The following is a 16,780-nucleotide window of genomic DNA, read 5'->3' as shown; positions in this document are numbered from 1 at the left end:
TTAAACGAGCACTCGTAACTGAAGCTGAAATCTGATAAGGACAGTTACTTCTTGCCAAAATGTATAAATTTACTGTACTACTGACTGTAGGTATTCTAGGCATTTGCCTACTTCTTACTAGCCGACCCTCTGCACCAAAGGGAAATAGTAGAGTACCCAGGGAATTACATGTAAATACTTTTTTACATATGTCATACATTTATGCCAAACAAAGTAACATTTCCAGTTGTTGGGTGTGTGCGCATATTCCTATTCACTCAAAGGGAGGGATTCCCTTGAAGCCAATTCCCTAGAATATCTCAGAAATAGCTGGGTGGATAATTAATCAAAACAAAACAGGCAATGCGTTTCAGGATAGGGAAGACTGGGCACCTAAATGGAAGTCAGCAGGTTACAATCTACCTTTGAAGACTACCTTTGAAGGGGAGTACCAACCGTGCTACAATAATTCCAAATGGCCCCCATTTTTTGTTATCACTAATACAACGGGGGTAGGAAGACCGGGGGAATTGGTCTGTCTGATTAGAAACATGACAGGGGGCAAAATATAATTTATATTTAAAATAAAATAAAATATATCCCGGCAAAATATAATTTATATTTAAAATAAAATAAAATATATCCCGGAATTATAATGTAATCAAGCCACAGAACCATCCAAACTGGGCCGATGTGGGAGTTCTTAACGTGACGGGGATTCTGAATAAAACAGATGGAAAGGCCTGGACAGGCCCCGGAGTGTTGCTGACAAAGAAACAGCTAACTTTCCTTGCCTATAATGGCACCTATTGGGTGTGTGGCCACAAGGCCTACCCTTGGCTGCCCCAGAATTGGATGGGATCCTGCTATTTAGCCTACATTGTGCCATATATGTATCATATAAAGTCCGTGTCGGAACATTTACGCCGTCCTAAGAGAGCTATCACAGAAACAGAGAGGTTCTTTGCCATTCTGGTCCCTGGGTATGGGACCACCAAACTGGTAAGGGAATCGATTGACATGGCATCAGTTGTGGAACAGGTAGCCAATGATACCTCAGAGGCCCTAGTTAAAATCAATGCAGAAATGGTAGCAATCCGCACAGTAGCCCTACAGAATAGAATGGCCCTTGACTACATCCTAGCTGAAAAGGGAGGTACTTGCGTCCTACTCGGAACTGAGTGTTGCACATATATCCCAGATAGCTCCGAAAAAATTATCCACTTAGCGGAGCATATCCAAAAAGGAGGTAGAAAAACTTAAGCAACCCCCACCATTCACTTTGTGGAGCAGTGGGCACTGACTGGCTAGGTTCAATAGGAACTTCATTGGTGGAAGGTTTAATTCTATTCGTTGTAATTATTTTACTTTTATATTGTTTGTTTATGTTGATTAAATGCTGTTGTGACCAGGCGGCTGTAGCTGCTGTCCCGCAGGTGGCACAGGGGTATATTATGTTTATGGGAAGGTTGTTTACTGATTGAATTAAGATATTGATTTGGATTAAATTGGAATGAGGTTAATTAACCTACTAAAACCAGACTTTCATTTTGGCCACGATGGAATTCGGGTTGGTGTAAATTTGTGTGGAAGCTACTAGTCCGGACATGTGGCGAAACACATCAACAAATTTTAGAAGGAAACTCTATTAGCATGTATGAAATTATTTTGTAGAACGTTTATCCAGTGATGTTTTATGATTCAGTTTCTGAAAGAATCAAAGGGGGGATTGATAGAGAATACAAGCAAGCTGCAAAGTTGGGCGAAAACACAGACAGCAGTTAGATTGCATACTGTGCATTAAGCCATCAATTACACTTGACATCTCAGGACTTTGGGCTGAGAGCCAACCATGGGTTAACAACACATACTGTTGAGTCAATTGAGCCAATAGTATCAAAGGGGGCGAGTTCTTTGTTATAAATTGATCCGGTATAAATTCAGCCATTATCAGACATGTGCTCCAGTACAACAAAAAGCTGGAACTCTGCCAAGAACTGCTGCTGTTGCTGAAATGAAGTTACTTTAAACGTATCACCGGATTTCAAATCTCATTGAAAATTAAGAGATCTAACATTGCTGCAGGAGTTCATGAGGACAATGCCCTCGGTCCAACCATCTTCAGCTGCTTCATCAATACCCTTCCATCAATCATAATGTCAGAAGTGGGGATGTTCACTGATGATTGCACAATGTTCAGTTTCATTCGCAACTCTTCAGATAATGAAGCAGTCTGTGCCCGCATGCAGCAAGACCTGCAGACTCAATTTTATCTTTCAAAAAGGAGTTGGATAAGTACCTGAAGGAAAAATAATTGCAGGGCAGGGGAGTGGGACTAGCTGAGAGTCTGCACGGGATCGACAGGTCGAATGGCCACCTTCTGTGCTGTAAAGAAAACCCATTCAGACTTGGGCTGATAAGTGGCAAATAACATTTGCGCCACACAAGTGCCAGGCAATGACCATCTCCAACAAGAGAATGACTAACAGTTCCCCTTGACATTCAATGGCATTACCATCAACATTCCGGGGGTCACCACTAACCAGAAACTTAACTAGACCAGAAAACTGTGGCTACAAGAGCAGGTCAGAGGCTGGGTATTCTGTGGCGAGTGCCTAACCTCCTGATTCCCCAAAGCCCTTCCACCATCGACAAGGCACAAGTCAGGAGTGTGATGGAATACTCTCCATTTGTGTGGAAGAGTGCAGCTCCAACAACACTCAAGAAGCTCGACACCATCCAGAACAAAGCAGCCCGCTTGATTGGCACCACATCCACCACCGTAAATATTCACTTTCTCCACCACCGGCACACCATGTCTGCAGTGCGTACCATCTACAAGAGGCACTGCAGCAACTTGCCAAGGCTTCTTCGGCACCTCCCAAACCTGTGACCTCTGCAAGTTAGAAGGACAAGGGCAGCAGTCGCATGGGAACACCATCACTTCCAAGTTCCCCTCCAAGTCAAACACCATCCTGACTTGGAATAATATCGCTGTTCCTTCATCGTTGCTGGGTCTAAATCCTAGCAATCCTTATCTAACAGCACTGTGGGAGTACCTTCACCACATGGATTGCAGCGCTTCAAGAAGGCGGCTCACCACCAGCTTCTCAAGGGCAATTAGGGATGGGCAATAAATGCTGGCCTTGTCAGCGATGCCCACATCCCATGAATGAATACATTTTTTTAAAGTATGGAATCACAGAATAGAAGGTACGGTTTGGTACTAAAAGTAAATTATCTCAAAAACAGGTAACAGAATATCATAAATCTCAAGCTGGAAAGAGGTGGGATACCGTATGGATCCAACTTGGAACCCTTGTTGTTTTTAATATAGCAGCAGAAACCCTGCGGCGTTGTTCATGGTGAGTCAGAGGATAAGCTGTTTTATAATAGGAATATTTTGCAATTTAGAGCTGTCCAAAGTCCCTCTTCCATTGTGAAATCACAGCATGTGTTACCTTGGTTACAAGAACAAGCTGGGATGGAGTTTGGTAAGAAAGTGGTTGTTGTAAGTGGTTATCACTTGAAATAGTTTAAAACAGTTTAATAAAAAATAACAAAATGGAAACACAATTAGAAAAAAATACAGAAGTTGTTGGTCTCTGGTTAATAGGTGACCAAGGTTATATTGAAAATGGGTTTGTTTTTGTTGGAGGAATGGACACTTTGAGGTGATTTAAGTGGCGCTCTCAAGATTATAATATAAATTGACAAAATTGACTCAGGCAAATGATTTACTATGATGAAACATTCAAATATAAATTAGAAATTAGTAAGAAGGGAAATCAACTGGAACTTTTTTTAAACCAAAAAGTAATGAGTTGCAAAATAAATTGGGGAGTCACTGAAGTGGATAGTGCAAATGAGTTCAAAAGACAATTGCATGTTTTTTGTGGGCAGATAAGAGATTGAACGATATCGTGAATATTGGGTATGTGGCGATGAAAAAGGACAATAGTTTGGCTTGATCTTAAAGGCTGTTTCACTGTTCATACAATCATACAGCGCAAGAGGCCATTCGGCCCATCGTACCTGTAGCAGCTCCTTGAAAGAGCTATCCAATTAGTCCCACTCTCCTGCTCTTTCTCTATAGATCTGCGATTCTTCCCTTTTCAACTATATATCCAATTGCCTATATTCCAATATCTAGTTATGTTCAATCCCAAGCCAGGAACATTAAAAAAGAACAAGTTTGCAATTAAAATAATCTTATTATGCATAAAACTGGGCTCTGATCTGAACTTTAGTCAGGCATAGATGTTGAAAGTTACTTTATCAGCACAATACTTTGAAGTAATTGGTTTGTAACCTCCATATTATATCAGTAGTCATGCAATATTCTCACTCTTAACTTTTTGCTTACCCATGGTTTGTTCCAGTTTTATTATCTCGATTTCCCAGTGCTGCTTCAGTACATACAGAAACAAAAATACTTGGGATATGATGAGGATAAAGATGAACAAACTATGACAAATCCACTGTGGCTGACACCATGCAGAACATCTGCCAGCCTTGCTTGCAGTATACTTTTTCCTACAATAGAAAAAAAGATGTTTGATTTCAATACATTTGCATAAGTTATATTCAATCATGTTGTACACATGGCTTACTATACATGGTACTTTGCGGTGGTGAGTGAGTTTTATTGAGTGGCGTGAGTTGTTAACATCCCTGAAGAGGCATGTGGTATTGAAGTGTACCGCTATGCTTTCCCACTGTGCCTGTGTACACCATAACCAGTCTTCATGAATGTTGACAATGCAAGTATAATAAGTGGGATATTAGGTGAAGGAATTATACAGTACAATATTACAATGCTCTCCTGGCCAGTCTCCCAACTTCCACCTTTCATAAACTTGAGCTCATCCAAACCTCTGCTGTCTGTATCCTAACCTTCACCACATCCCATTCACTCGTTACGCCTATTATTGCTGACCTACATTGGTTTCCAGTCCACCAACTCCTTGATTTAAAAACTCACCCTTGTGTTCAAATCCCTCCATGATCTCGCCCCTCCCTATCTTTGTATCCTTCTCCAGTCCTACAGCCTTCCAACTTTGCATTCCTCCATCGCTATCTCATCTTTTATGCATTTCCCACTTTCTTCGCCCCAACATTGGTGGCTGTGCTTTCAGCCATCTGGACCCCAAGCTGTGGAATTCCTTTCCTTAACATCTCTGCCTCTCCACCTCTCTCTCTCCTTCTTTAAGACACTCCTTAATATCTACCTCTTTAACCAAGCTTTTAGTAACCCATCCTAATATCTCCTTTGACTCGGTGTCAATGTTTATCTGATTACACTCCTATGAAGAGTTATGTTAAAGACTCTATATAAATGTAAGTTACTGTTGTAATGAGGTCATTGGAATTGCATAATCTGGCTGGTTCAGAGGACCAATTATTCCTTTCAAAATCCTAAATTCTAAGAATCAATTTTAAACACTATGGGCCCAAGTTTCCGATATCCGCTAGAGCGGCGCACCTCTGAGAGGCCCGCCTATTTTGTAGAATAAAAAGCCCGCCAAAAACTTATCACGCGATTCTCCGAGTGCAGCAGGCCTGTTCAGCAGTCAGCGCGAGCAGCACAACAGCGGGGGGGGGGGGGGGGGGCGGCGAAGCTACAGCCCTGGGCCAAAAAGAGTGCTGCCAGCTGTGTGTGGCGCAGTGGAATCTGTGTGCATGCGTAGTAGCTCCTGGCTCCCAGATTCTGTGTGCGTGTACTGCTGGCTGTGTGGGAGGGGCCTGAAGCACACCGACCCGATCCCTGGCTGAATGGGCTCCCCGTTGCAAGTAAAGCTGACTGGATATCTCCCCAAGGCAAGAAATATTGGAGGGGTTTCACAGTGGAGGAGAAAGTCAAGAGTTCAGCACCACCTCTCCACGCCGCCCCCCCCCTGCCCCCGATGCCATGTTGAGCCTAGCCTTCCGGTGTGTGTCTTACTGCAGCTAGCCCTGCCTGGCCGAATGGGCTCCCCGCTGCACGTAAGGCTGACTGAATATCTCTCCAAGGCAAGAAATATTGGAGGGGTTTCACAGTGGAGGAGAAAGTCACTGGCCGAATGGGCTTCTGGAGTGGGCAGAGTGCCAATTTCCAGTCTGCATTATGCAGCCCCTAGCCCTGGCCGAATGGGCTCCTGGAGCGGGCAGAGTGCCGATTTCCAGCCTGCATTATGCAGCCCCTAGCCCTGGCCGAATGGGCTCCTGGAGCGGACAGAGTGCCGATTTCCAGCCTGCATTATGCAGCCCCTAGCCCTGGCCGAATGGGCTCCTGGAGCGGGCAAAGTGCCGATTTCCAGCCTGCATTATGCAGCCCCTAGCCCTGGCCGAATGGGCTCCTGGAGCAGGCAAAGTGCCGATTTCCAGCCTGCAGCACGCAGCCCCTAGCCCTGGCCGGGCTCCCGGTGCTCCTGAACAGGTAGGTGAGGTAGGAACTTTTTATTTTTTATTTATTGATTTATTTATTATTTATTATTGATGATGATTCTTTATTTTTAAAAGTGAAGTGTTTAATGCTTTGGAAAATCCCCTAACTTCCCTCCCCCATCTCTGGCTACCTGCGCCTAATTCTAAAGTGTATGCAAGGTTTTTCTGAGCATAAAAAAGTCGACACTTACTCTGTTCTAAGTTAGTTTGGAGTAACTTTTCGGTGCCTAAACTTGCAAAACAGGCGTAAGTGGCTGGTAACGCCCCCTTTTGAAAAAAAACTGAACTAAAACAAAAGTAAACTAACTCACTAGAACTGGAGCAAACTAACTGCCGAGAATTGCGATTTCTAAGATACTCCAAACTAAACTAGTTGCTCCAAAAAAATAGGAGCAACTCCACCCGAAACTTGGGCCCAGAGAGACGGCTTCTGAAGGAGAACATGTAATTAACTACCAACTAATCACTGCACTGCTGAAATATAGAAATCATTTTGTGGAGGAATCCTTGTAAATTCTATCAGTAGAATTATTTACAGCACCGAAACACGCCATTTGGCTCATCAGCTCTGCACCAATGTCTTCCTTTACAATGAACCGCCAAGTTTGATCTGGCTTTCCTGCTCACTCCTTGTAACTTTTAATATTCCTCATTTTGAAGCAACTATTAAATACTCTTTATAAAACATTTATGGGCTCTGCTGCAGCAGCCGGTTTCTGAGAATTCCACATTCTAACCATCCTCTGTGCTAATGTACATGCTGAGAAGTCAGCATTTTTGTGGGCCATCAGTGTTTGCTGATGAAGTAAGCACAGACTGGGACCCCCTCTGCAATCCTGCTCTGATATGAAACCACATGTCACTGCACTGGACCACATCCCACTATCCTCTCAGTGGGCTAGATTTTCCCCAAGCAGTTTTTTCGGCGCACTTACCTTAAATGTGCTGACTTTGTGTGCTGGAAAAGGCGCCGAAAAAATGTGCCCCATTCTGGCCGCTCTGCTGTGTGTCTGGGGTCCTGACGTGACATTTCTTGTGGGGTGGGGGGGGCGCGGAGCTACAGTCCTGCGCATTCTGCGCGCATGTGCAATAGCTCATTGCAGCCCGACGCTGTGTGGGAGAGGGCGAAGCACGCCGGTCCTATCCTGGGCCGAGTAGCCTGCCGCACACTCTGATATCGAAGGATCGCATTGGAGTAATGGAGTCTGGAGATGATGAAGGGACATGTGAGTTTTAGTGGCAGATGGACTGTGGCCCTTTTGACAAGGGCGGGGGAGCGGGACTAGCTGAAGTGCTCTTGCAGAGAGCCGGCACGGGCTCGACGGAGCATTGACGGTGCAGAGCCAGGATGGCGAGGAGAATTCACAGGACACTGGAGATGAGAGCATTGACAGCTAAAAGTGCCCAGTGTGTGAGATCATCTTCCCGCTCAACCTGGAGGACCTTGATTTCAAGCAGCATGTTGTGAAGCACTTTGTAGCCTTTCCTCTCCCTCCCCCCTCCCAATGTCACCGAGACCAGCCTTTCCTCTCCCCTCCCCCCTCCCGACCCGGCCCGCTGCCTTCCCTTGCCAATTTCAACTAAAGGTAGGATTTAATGCAATTTTTTAATTGTTGTTCAATTGTTTATCCTATTTTTATGTAGTTATTTGATCTTTTATATTGAATGTTTGCTGCTTGGTGCTTGGTACAGGTCCTACCTGCGCCGATTTGTTAACTGCCCACAATGTTTTTCAGAGCTGGCCACATACGCTGACCTAAGTGGATTTGGAGTAACTTTTAGCTGGTCAAAATGGTCAAAAGTGGAGTAAGTCTATGGGAACGCTCTTTTGAAAAAAAAACTGAAGTAAAAAAATCTAACCTCAATGACTTACTCTGGAGCAAATTTTTTGGGGGAAAATGGCATTTTTTAACTTACGCCAGAAAAAACAACTTACTCCAAAAAAATTGGAGCAAGTCATGGGGAAAATCGGGCCCAGTGTCACTCTCCTTGCTAATGGCGGGGATTATGGGCTCTGCAACCCAACTTCTTGAAATCCATCACCAACTTTGCGCCTTCAATGTTTGAATATACCCTTTCAGGTACTTATGTTTTTTTCCTGATACACGTGAAGGTATACCTACAGATTAAATTACAAAATTCATGTAGCTACATGTTTTCACATGACAGGGCTATTCATGACTTATCAGCTTTTCTGAAGTTATTGATCAGCCATTGGTAGTTTTCTAGGTTGGCATGTTTGTGTTACGAATGTTTTTATGTCCTCTATAATTCTAATGTACTGTTAGTGGCAAAAGCACAGCACTCAGCAAAACTGTGCACTTGCTTATGCAAAATAACATATGGAATAAGAAAAAGCCATTCGCTCCATTGTTCATAAGGATGTTGGAACTTCCTATTACATCGGTGACTGGCTGCTCCATAATGATTATGGAGGTACAGGTGCAGCGTCGAAAATCCAGAGTTCCAGAATCTGGACTCCGGGACGATCCATGGCAGGGTCGTCCAGAATCCGCAAAATGTTCCGGAATCTGGACACTCTGCCAAACCATTACCGCCGCCAGCCGGGCCCAGGGAAAAGTCAAAAAATGAAATCCAACTGTACAGTAACAAAAATTGCAAGAATAAAAAATGCCAATCCTACCTGTTCTAGGACAGATCTTCACAGTCACTACACCACTGCTCGTGGGTCCACACCAACTCTGCACAGCACACAAGTCCCCAGCCAGAACCAACAAGCTCCCGCGTAAGTTCCCGGCCAAAATCAAACTCTGCATAGCACACAAGTCCCTTCCACCAGAATCAACCAAGCTCCAAGTGCAAGTCCCTTCCGCCAGAACCAACTCTGCAAAGCACGCAAGTCCCCGGCCAGAACCAACCAAGCTCCATACGTAAGTCCCCGGCCAAAATCAAACTCTGCACAGCACACACTGCAGCTCCCCAAAGCAGCAACCACGCGATCTGATCGCAACGCCCCATGACTCCGAGCAGAGCTGAACCAACCTCACCCGAGCTGACCCGACCTCACTTGACCAGATTCCGATTTTGTTACAGGTACACCTGTACCTGTAACAAAAAATATCTGTACCTGTACCTGTACGGTACATGCACTTTTAAATTCAGCATTTAAAAAAAAATTAGTGGCATTAAACATTATAGGGCTACCTCAGCTGACCCACCTACATCCCATGATGAGACCCCACCCAACCTGACTCAATCGCTGTGGTGATTTTCCCGATTTAAAGATCTGCACAGCTAAAGATTGTGAATTTGTGTTGTGTCATTGCAAACATGTCAAAAAGGCCAACAGATACCCCAATGGGTTCAGATAACTTTCAATTGCCAAGAAAGTGGTGTCACTCCAGAGATTAGATAGAGGTGCTTCAGTGAGAAGATTGAGTGAGGAGTATGGTTTTGGACTCTGCACCATCTAAGATATCAGAAAACAGAAAGAACAGCTCATGAAGTTTTATGTGGAAAGTGATGTTCATAAGGAAGTGAGTAAGAGGAAAAGTATGCATAAGCCAAAATGTGATGATGTGGATCGAACAATGATGGAATGGTGGCGTCAGAGGTGAAGTGAAAAGGTTCCTTTGTCTGGCCCAATGGTGGTGCAACAAGCTAAAATATTCCATGCACAACTGGGGATTGAAACTCCATGAGAGTACTCTTCTGGTTGGCTAGCCAAATTTAAAAGGCATCATGACATCAGGCAACTGAAAGTATGTGGTGAGAAAGCTTCAGCAGATCATGAGGCAGTTGAAAATTATATTGATGGGTTCATCAAACTAATTGCTGATGAAAACCTTTCACCTAAGCAAATGTACAATGCAGACGAGACAGCGCTGTTTTGGCGCTACGTACCGCGAAAGACATTAGCAGCAGCAGAAGAAATGCAGCCAGCAAGTGTAAAAGACGCCAAAGATAGACTGACTGTGCTTGCTGCTGCAAATGTGGCTGGGACACAAATGTAAGCTAAGGAGAAGTTAGCGACCAAGATGTTTCAAGGGTTTGAGAGTATTGCCAGTGCATTATTATGCCAATAACAAAGCCTGGGTAACCAGGGTAATCTGGTTTGAGAAGCATTTCTTGTTCCTCAAGCATGTGCTCATTGCACAGAAGCTGGCATGGAGGAAAACTGCAAAATATACTTGCTGCTAGACAATTGCTCAGCACATCCCGATGCTGAGTTTTTGGTAAACGATAATGTCCATGGAATCTACTTTCCTCCAAATGTTACATCACTGATACAGCCAATGGACCAAGGAATTTTGAGATCGATGAAGTGTCTCTACAAAAATGAGTTTCTGAGGTGTTTGCTTAATGCTGTGAACACAGGCATGGGAATAAAACCATTCTCAAAAGCTTTCTCTATCAAGGACACCATATGGGCAGCTGTGGATGCATGGAACTTGGTAACTGCAGATACCTTGGTCAATGCTTGGCATAACATCTGGCCAGCAACTATGTTTGCTGACGATGATGCTGATGATGCTCCTCAGGACTTTCAAGGCTTTCATGTGTCCAGGGAGAAAGCAATGATTGCTCAACTTTTAGAATATGCAAGAGGGCTGACTTGCAAAGCTGCGCAGGAATTGAATGAGGACGATGTTGCAGAAGTCATGGACATAGACGATGCTCCCATTGTGCATGCAGTGACAGATGAAGAAATCATGCAGAGGGTTTTGCATCCAGAAGAAAAAGAGATGGAAGCAGTGAGGATGATATTAGTGCCTGTGATCAAGTCGAAAAGGTGCCCATTGACAAAGTAATCAATCTTTGTCGAGAATTAATTAACGCCTTAGAGCAACGAAGCTTCATAAATGAAGAAGAAATACTGCAGGTCTACAGAATTCAGGAAAAATTAGTGAAAGAAAAGCCCAAATTATTTAAACAGACAACAATATTAAATATCTTTCAAAAGATGTCACATCAGAAGGCCCAAGACCTACAGCATGCAACTACAACAGCAATTTCCACATTTGATAATCCTATTGCTAACCCATCATCAGCCCCAAACATCATAGCTGAGCCCTCTAGCTCAAGTCAACCTCCAGCCAATTGTAACTGTATCTGTTTATTTTTACTCTGTTTACCAAATAAAAGTCTTCATTTACTGTTTTATATTTCATAATTTTACTGTTTTACAAATAAAAACCTTTATTATAATTCATGCTTTTAGTACTGTACATTCCTTTTCAAATTTGAAAATGGTAGCAAAAGATACCGGTCGGGAAGCTCACATTAAGTATGGCGAAAATAGAAGCCTCTTTGGTGTACAGGGCATCAGACTACCTTCCAAAACATACAGGTGCAAAAAGAGAGGGAGACTTACGATGTGTTGCGAAGAAGCGAGGACTACAAGGCCTGCGAAGAGAACAACTACGAAATGATGTTGAAAAACCAGAAATATCGGAATCTGGGTCCAAGCATTTCCGGACTCGGGACGCGCTTCTGGCGTTCCGAAATCCGTAAATACCCAAACCTGGGCTCGGACGTTTCCGGAATTCGGAGATCAGAAACACGTTTGAAAGTCCGGAATGGCCTCGGTCCCGGATTTTAGGTGCTGCACCTGTAGTAATGGAGAGATATAGACCCCAGCATTCTGCAGGGATTCTTAAGCTCTCCCGTTGTAACTTCGACCAGGGATTAGAAGGTCACCCAGAGAAATGGCATAAATGGCTGAAAATATAAATGCCAAATCTGATGCCAAAGCAAGAGACTGGGGCATCCCACATTGAAATTCGGGACCCAAGTCATTTCAGTTCTAGAGGGTAATTTTCCAAGTAACCAGTGCCAGTGGGGATGCTACTGGATTGTGCTTTACATCTCCTATTCGAAAATTAAACTTTAGTATTAATGTTGCAACATGTTGGAATGACGTAATCCGATGTGATAACTAATCTTGCCATAGGATGCTAAGCATATAAACGTTAACATTCTCCAAATCTGATTGGCAAAAAAGGAATGACTGGGACAGAGCTGAATCAGATCGGGTAGCAATTGGATTAGCTGATGAACCATCCAGAAATTATACAGCTGATTTGATGGAGTTAACAGTGACATACTTCTATCTGTGAGGCTGACTATAACTTACTTGTGCTGGTGTCAGTGCTACCTATGTTTGGGAAGAAATGCACGCCCTTTATCTGTAAATAGTTTTTATTATAATCTCTGCAGTTTACCAGTGTTAAGGTTTGCACATTTTTCTGCTTGTCCAGTTCATTACTGTCCAAAAATTATTCTGGATATAGCTCCAGGTAGACAAGACTTAGCTTTTATAAGTTTTGTAAGCAACTGAATTCCTTAAATTGGCATTGCTGTGATAGAACTAACATGTGTTTTCATCACCATCTAAAAAAAATTAACTTGAAGGGAATTAATATTTATACTGCTCCACATAGAGGAATTTGCAGAACTATCCAGCCATTAGAAAAATGTTAAGTGAAAATTCTGATCAGCCAAAGGGACACAGATTGCAAACAACCCCCCTTGAACATATGGGTGGGGGGTGGGGAAACAAGCTTATTTTTAAGAATGAGACGCATCAAAATAAGTAATGTTTTCAAAACAAAATGAGTTTGCCGTTGCTAAAGACGATAATTGGCAGGTTTGTACTGGAATGTGGATGGGTTGAGCTTGCTATAGCTGGATACTGCCCGTCATCTGCAGCTTGATTCCTATTTCTAGACAGTCTGTGGTGCAGTGATAGACATGAAAGACGGCCAGGCCTGTCGCTCCAAATAGTTCAGAGATGCAGTGAGGTGATGCTGGATTGGATTAAATAAAAGGATTGACTGCATAATTCTAAAAGTACATTCTTGCTCAAGTCTCTGTCTGCTTTCTGATTGGTTATTTTCGAATCTGTAATTGGCTATCTAACTAATCATATTCTACAAAAACAAAACAACCGCTCACCTAGAGGAATTTCATTCCAAAGAATGAAAAAACACAAAGGTTTACTGCCTGATTAAAAGCTAGTATTAAATAAGAGGGATGAATCATTATTGGGAAAACAATTCTTCGGTGGAGATTATTCAGTAGCTTTTTTTGGGAATTATTAAAACATGGTGATATGCCTATGAGCATGTCAAATACCCAACTGATGAAAAAATACATGATTTTGGAAACAAAGTAACAGGAGTAGGCCATTCAGCCCATCAAGCCTGCTCCATCATTCGACTAGATCCTGGATGATCTCCATTTACCTGCCTTGGTTCCGTAACCCTTAATACCCTTACCTAACAAAAACCTATCAATCTTTGCTTTGAATTTTTCAATTGAACTAGCTTCATTAGCTTTTGGGGGGAACGTTCCAGATCTGAACGACTCTTTGTGTGAATAAATGCTTCCTGACATCACCCCTGAACGGCCTAGTTCTAGCTTTAAGTATATGCCCCCTTGTTCTGGACTCTCCCACCAGAGGAAATAGTTTCTTTCTCTATCTACCCGATCAAATCTTTTTTCAGCATCTTAACCACCTCAATTAGGCACCCCTTAATTTTCTAAATTTAAGGAAATACAAGCCAAGTCTATGCAACCTCTCCTCATAATTTAACCCTTTTAGCCCTGATATCATTCTGCTGAATCTGCGTTGCAACCCCTCCAAGGCCAATATATCCTTCCTGAGGTGGCCCAGAACTGAATGCTGCATTTCAGATGGGTTTTAACCAGAGCTCTGTACAGTTGTAACATAACTTCCAACCATTTGTATTCCTGTTCCCTTGAGATAAAAGCCAACATTCCATGAGCCTTTTAAATTATTCTTGTACCTGTCGATGAGCTTTTAGTTAGTTCTGCACTTGGACCCCCAAATCTCTTTGCTCATCCACAGTTCCCAGCTTCTCACAATTTAGAAAATACTCTGGTCTATCTTTCTTATGTCCAAAGTGAATAACCTCACACTTTCCTACATTGAACTGTTTTGTCCACTCAAATAATTTATCAATATTCCTTTGCAACTTTGTGAAAAGTTGAAATATAATGCAATAATTTGTGGCAATAACACCCTGGCAGTCCTCACCCAGACTGCTACAAAATATATAACTGATTTTCAATCTGAGACCTACAGACTCTAAGGAGACTCTGAGAGGATTCCAGGTCATCAGATATCTGGGGCTGTGTTTGAGAATTCTGTACTTGTTGATTTACTGGTATGTTGCTTCGTTTATTTTATACTGTACTAACAAAACAGTTTCTGCAATGAGAGCAATGTCTCCCTTTAGGTAACTGGAACTGGAAATCCAGAAGTGTGTAAATACTTTGCAGATGGTGCCCTAAACACAAAATTAAAAACAAAACACACTAATCTACAAGAGCCTGATGAAAGTTCTGATGAAAGATCTTTGACCTGAAACATTGGCCCTGATATTTACGGTGAGGCGGGGAGGGTGCGGGTAAGGCTGAAAATGGCCAAAGAACCCAGTCCTGCAGATCGTAACGGCAGGACCTTATTAACATTTTGTAGCAGTGTCTCAGGTTCGGTTGCCTGTCAAATGGACAGCCTGGCAGGTGGGTGAGAGCAAACGCAAACACCATGACACCACAGCTGTGGATCCTTGCGTTTGTCTCTAGCAATTGGGGCGGGGGCGAAGATTGTTAATCGTGGGGTGGGGGGGGCGAAGGTCAGCAATCAGGAGGCTGGGGAAGAGGCTGGAAATCGGGGCTGGAGGGATTGAAGGCTTTCTTGAGGGGCTCCTCCTGTTTCATGCACTCCTGCTTCTCCTGGCCTACAAGGAGTGCTGAAATAGCCACTTACCTTGGAGCTGAAAACATTAACTCTGTTTCTCTCTCCACAGATGCTGCCTGACCCGCTGAGTATTTTCAGCATTTTCTGTTTTCATTTCACTGACACTGGGGAGCTGGCAACTTCTACCTTTCACTGCCAGATTTCCCGACCCCTAGAAAACCTGTGCAGCATCAGTTAATTTCAAATCGGGCTCCCAATTGCAGTGTGGGAGCCGGATTTCAATATGTTGATTATGTGTCTCGCCTCTCCATGATGGGATACCCGGACGCCCCGGATGCTGGCGTGCGTGGCGGGTTGGGGTTGTGTTCCCACGTTTTAACCCCCCCCCCCCAACAAACCCTCTACCGCCCATCATTGGGGGGGGGGGGGGTAATATGGGAGGCGTTAACTCGGTTTCTCTCTCCACAGATGCTGCCTGATCTGTTGAGTGGTTTCTAACATTTTCAGTTTTTATTTCAGATTTCTAGCATCCGCAGTGTTTTGTATTTCAGCTAAGAGCATGCTTAAGTTTGGAGCTGGCCCCAGTATGTTTGAGCATACAGCTTTGTGTTGCATTGCCGCAGGGGGAGAGAATCTTCTTGGTATATTTAATTCCTAAAACAGATACGTTAGCACGTAAGACTCAACAAATAACTAAAATGCACCAATTTGGATGAAGCCGAGACCGGGCGGGGTGTAACACCACTCTGGTTGCTCGTTCAACTTTGATTTGTTTTTGTATAATAACTAAATTGTCTGGCCAATTTTTTTTAAATTGGAAATTCCAGTCGATCGCCCACTTTGCCATTCCAACTGGAGCCTGCAGGTAAAGGTCCTTACCCGTCCTTCACCGAGCGAGTGTCCATCAGAGACATTTTTATCTTGTTAAACTCCTCCGTCTCGCAGTCCGAATCGTCGCCCAGGAGGACGTACTTCTCGTTTTTCTTGGGCTCTGGCATGGCGTTTCGGGGCAGTGATCAGAAATTCCTCTTCCGATCGCGAACAAATCTTCAAGCAGCCGCCACTCGCACTTCCAGCAAGTCTTGCTTGTACACAGAGGATAGGCAGGGGAGAGAACCTCGCCCAGTCCCCAGGCACTGGGCGAAGTTCTGCATCAATTACCTGCAGACTCCACCCATTCGCACAGGACCTCTTGCAGCCTCCATTCAATCAGTGACTCACTGTTTGTACAGCACAGTTGGCTGGATTGCTGACCGATTTTAATGTAATAGAAATGCCTTTGATTTTCAGTGGATCCAACGTACAACAGCGGGGTTTTCACTTCACCTGAGAGGCTCACGCTCCAAAAAGGGAGAAACTAGTTTTGAATTCTCCTTTCCACCTGTAGGCTTTCAGGACAAGAACAAAAGAATGTACCAGAGCAAATATATTTAAAATAACGAATAGAAGATTTTTATTCTCGGCACCGCCCTGTTTACAACATAAACAAAAGGGGGTGGTAGCAGGCGGATACAACTGCGGTCGATTTTAATCCTGCCCGCATGGTACAAACCAGAGGCCTATAGAACAGGCAGCTAGGATCCCGATGGCATTTTAACTGGGGACTGAGTGGGGAAACTGTTGTGTATCTATAAACCATGCACTCCCATGTTCCGCCACCAGGGAGTGCATCCCCTGAAGTCCCAA

General features: G+C 43.7%; 1 protein-coding gene across 1 annotated transcript in view; it reads right to left on the bottom strand.

Moving 5' to 3' along the window:
* LOC139233663 (EF-hand calcium-binding domain-containing protein 14-like) overlaps window positions 1-16,277 on the bottom strand; it is an 88,931-nt gene extending 72,654 nt beyond the window's left edge. Inside the window, exons 1-2 of the mRNA XM_070864071.1 lie at window positions 15,974-16,277; window positions 4,346-4,515 (exon numbers count right to left, since the gene is read on the bottom strand). Of these exons, the coding sequence (XP_070720172.1) occupies window positions 4,346-4,515; window positions 15,974-16,092 (289 nt within the window). The 5' untranslated portion in view covers window positions 16,093-16,277. The remainder of the gene's footprint in view (window positions 1-4,345; window positions 4,516-15,973) is intronic.
* Between the last annotated feature and the right edge of the window lie 503 nt (window positions 16,278-16,780).

Source organism: Pristiophorus japonicus, chromosome 2 (assembly GCF_044704955.1).
Source record: "Pristiophorus japonicus isolate sPriJap1 chromosome 2, sPriJap1.hap1, whole genome shotgun sequence".
NCBI lineage: Eukaryota > Metazoa > Chordata > Chondrichthyes > Pristiophoridae > Pristiophorus > Pristiophorus japonicus.
Note: the sequence above shows the minus strand (reverse complement) of the source record. Positions and strands in the feature narration are given on the sequence as shown.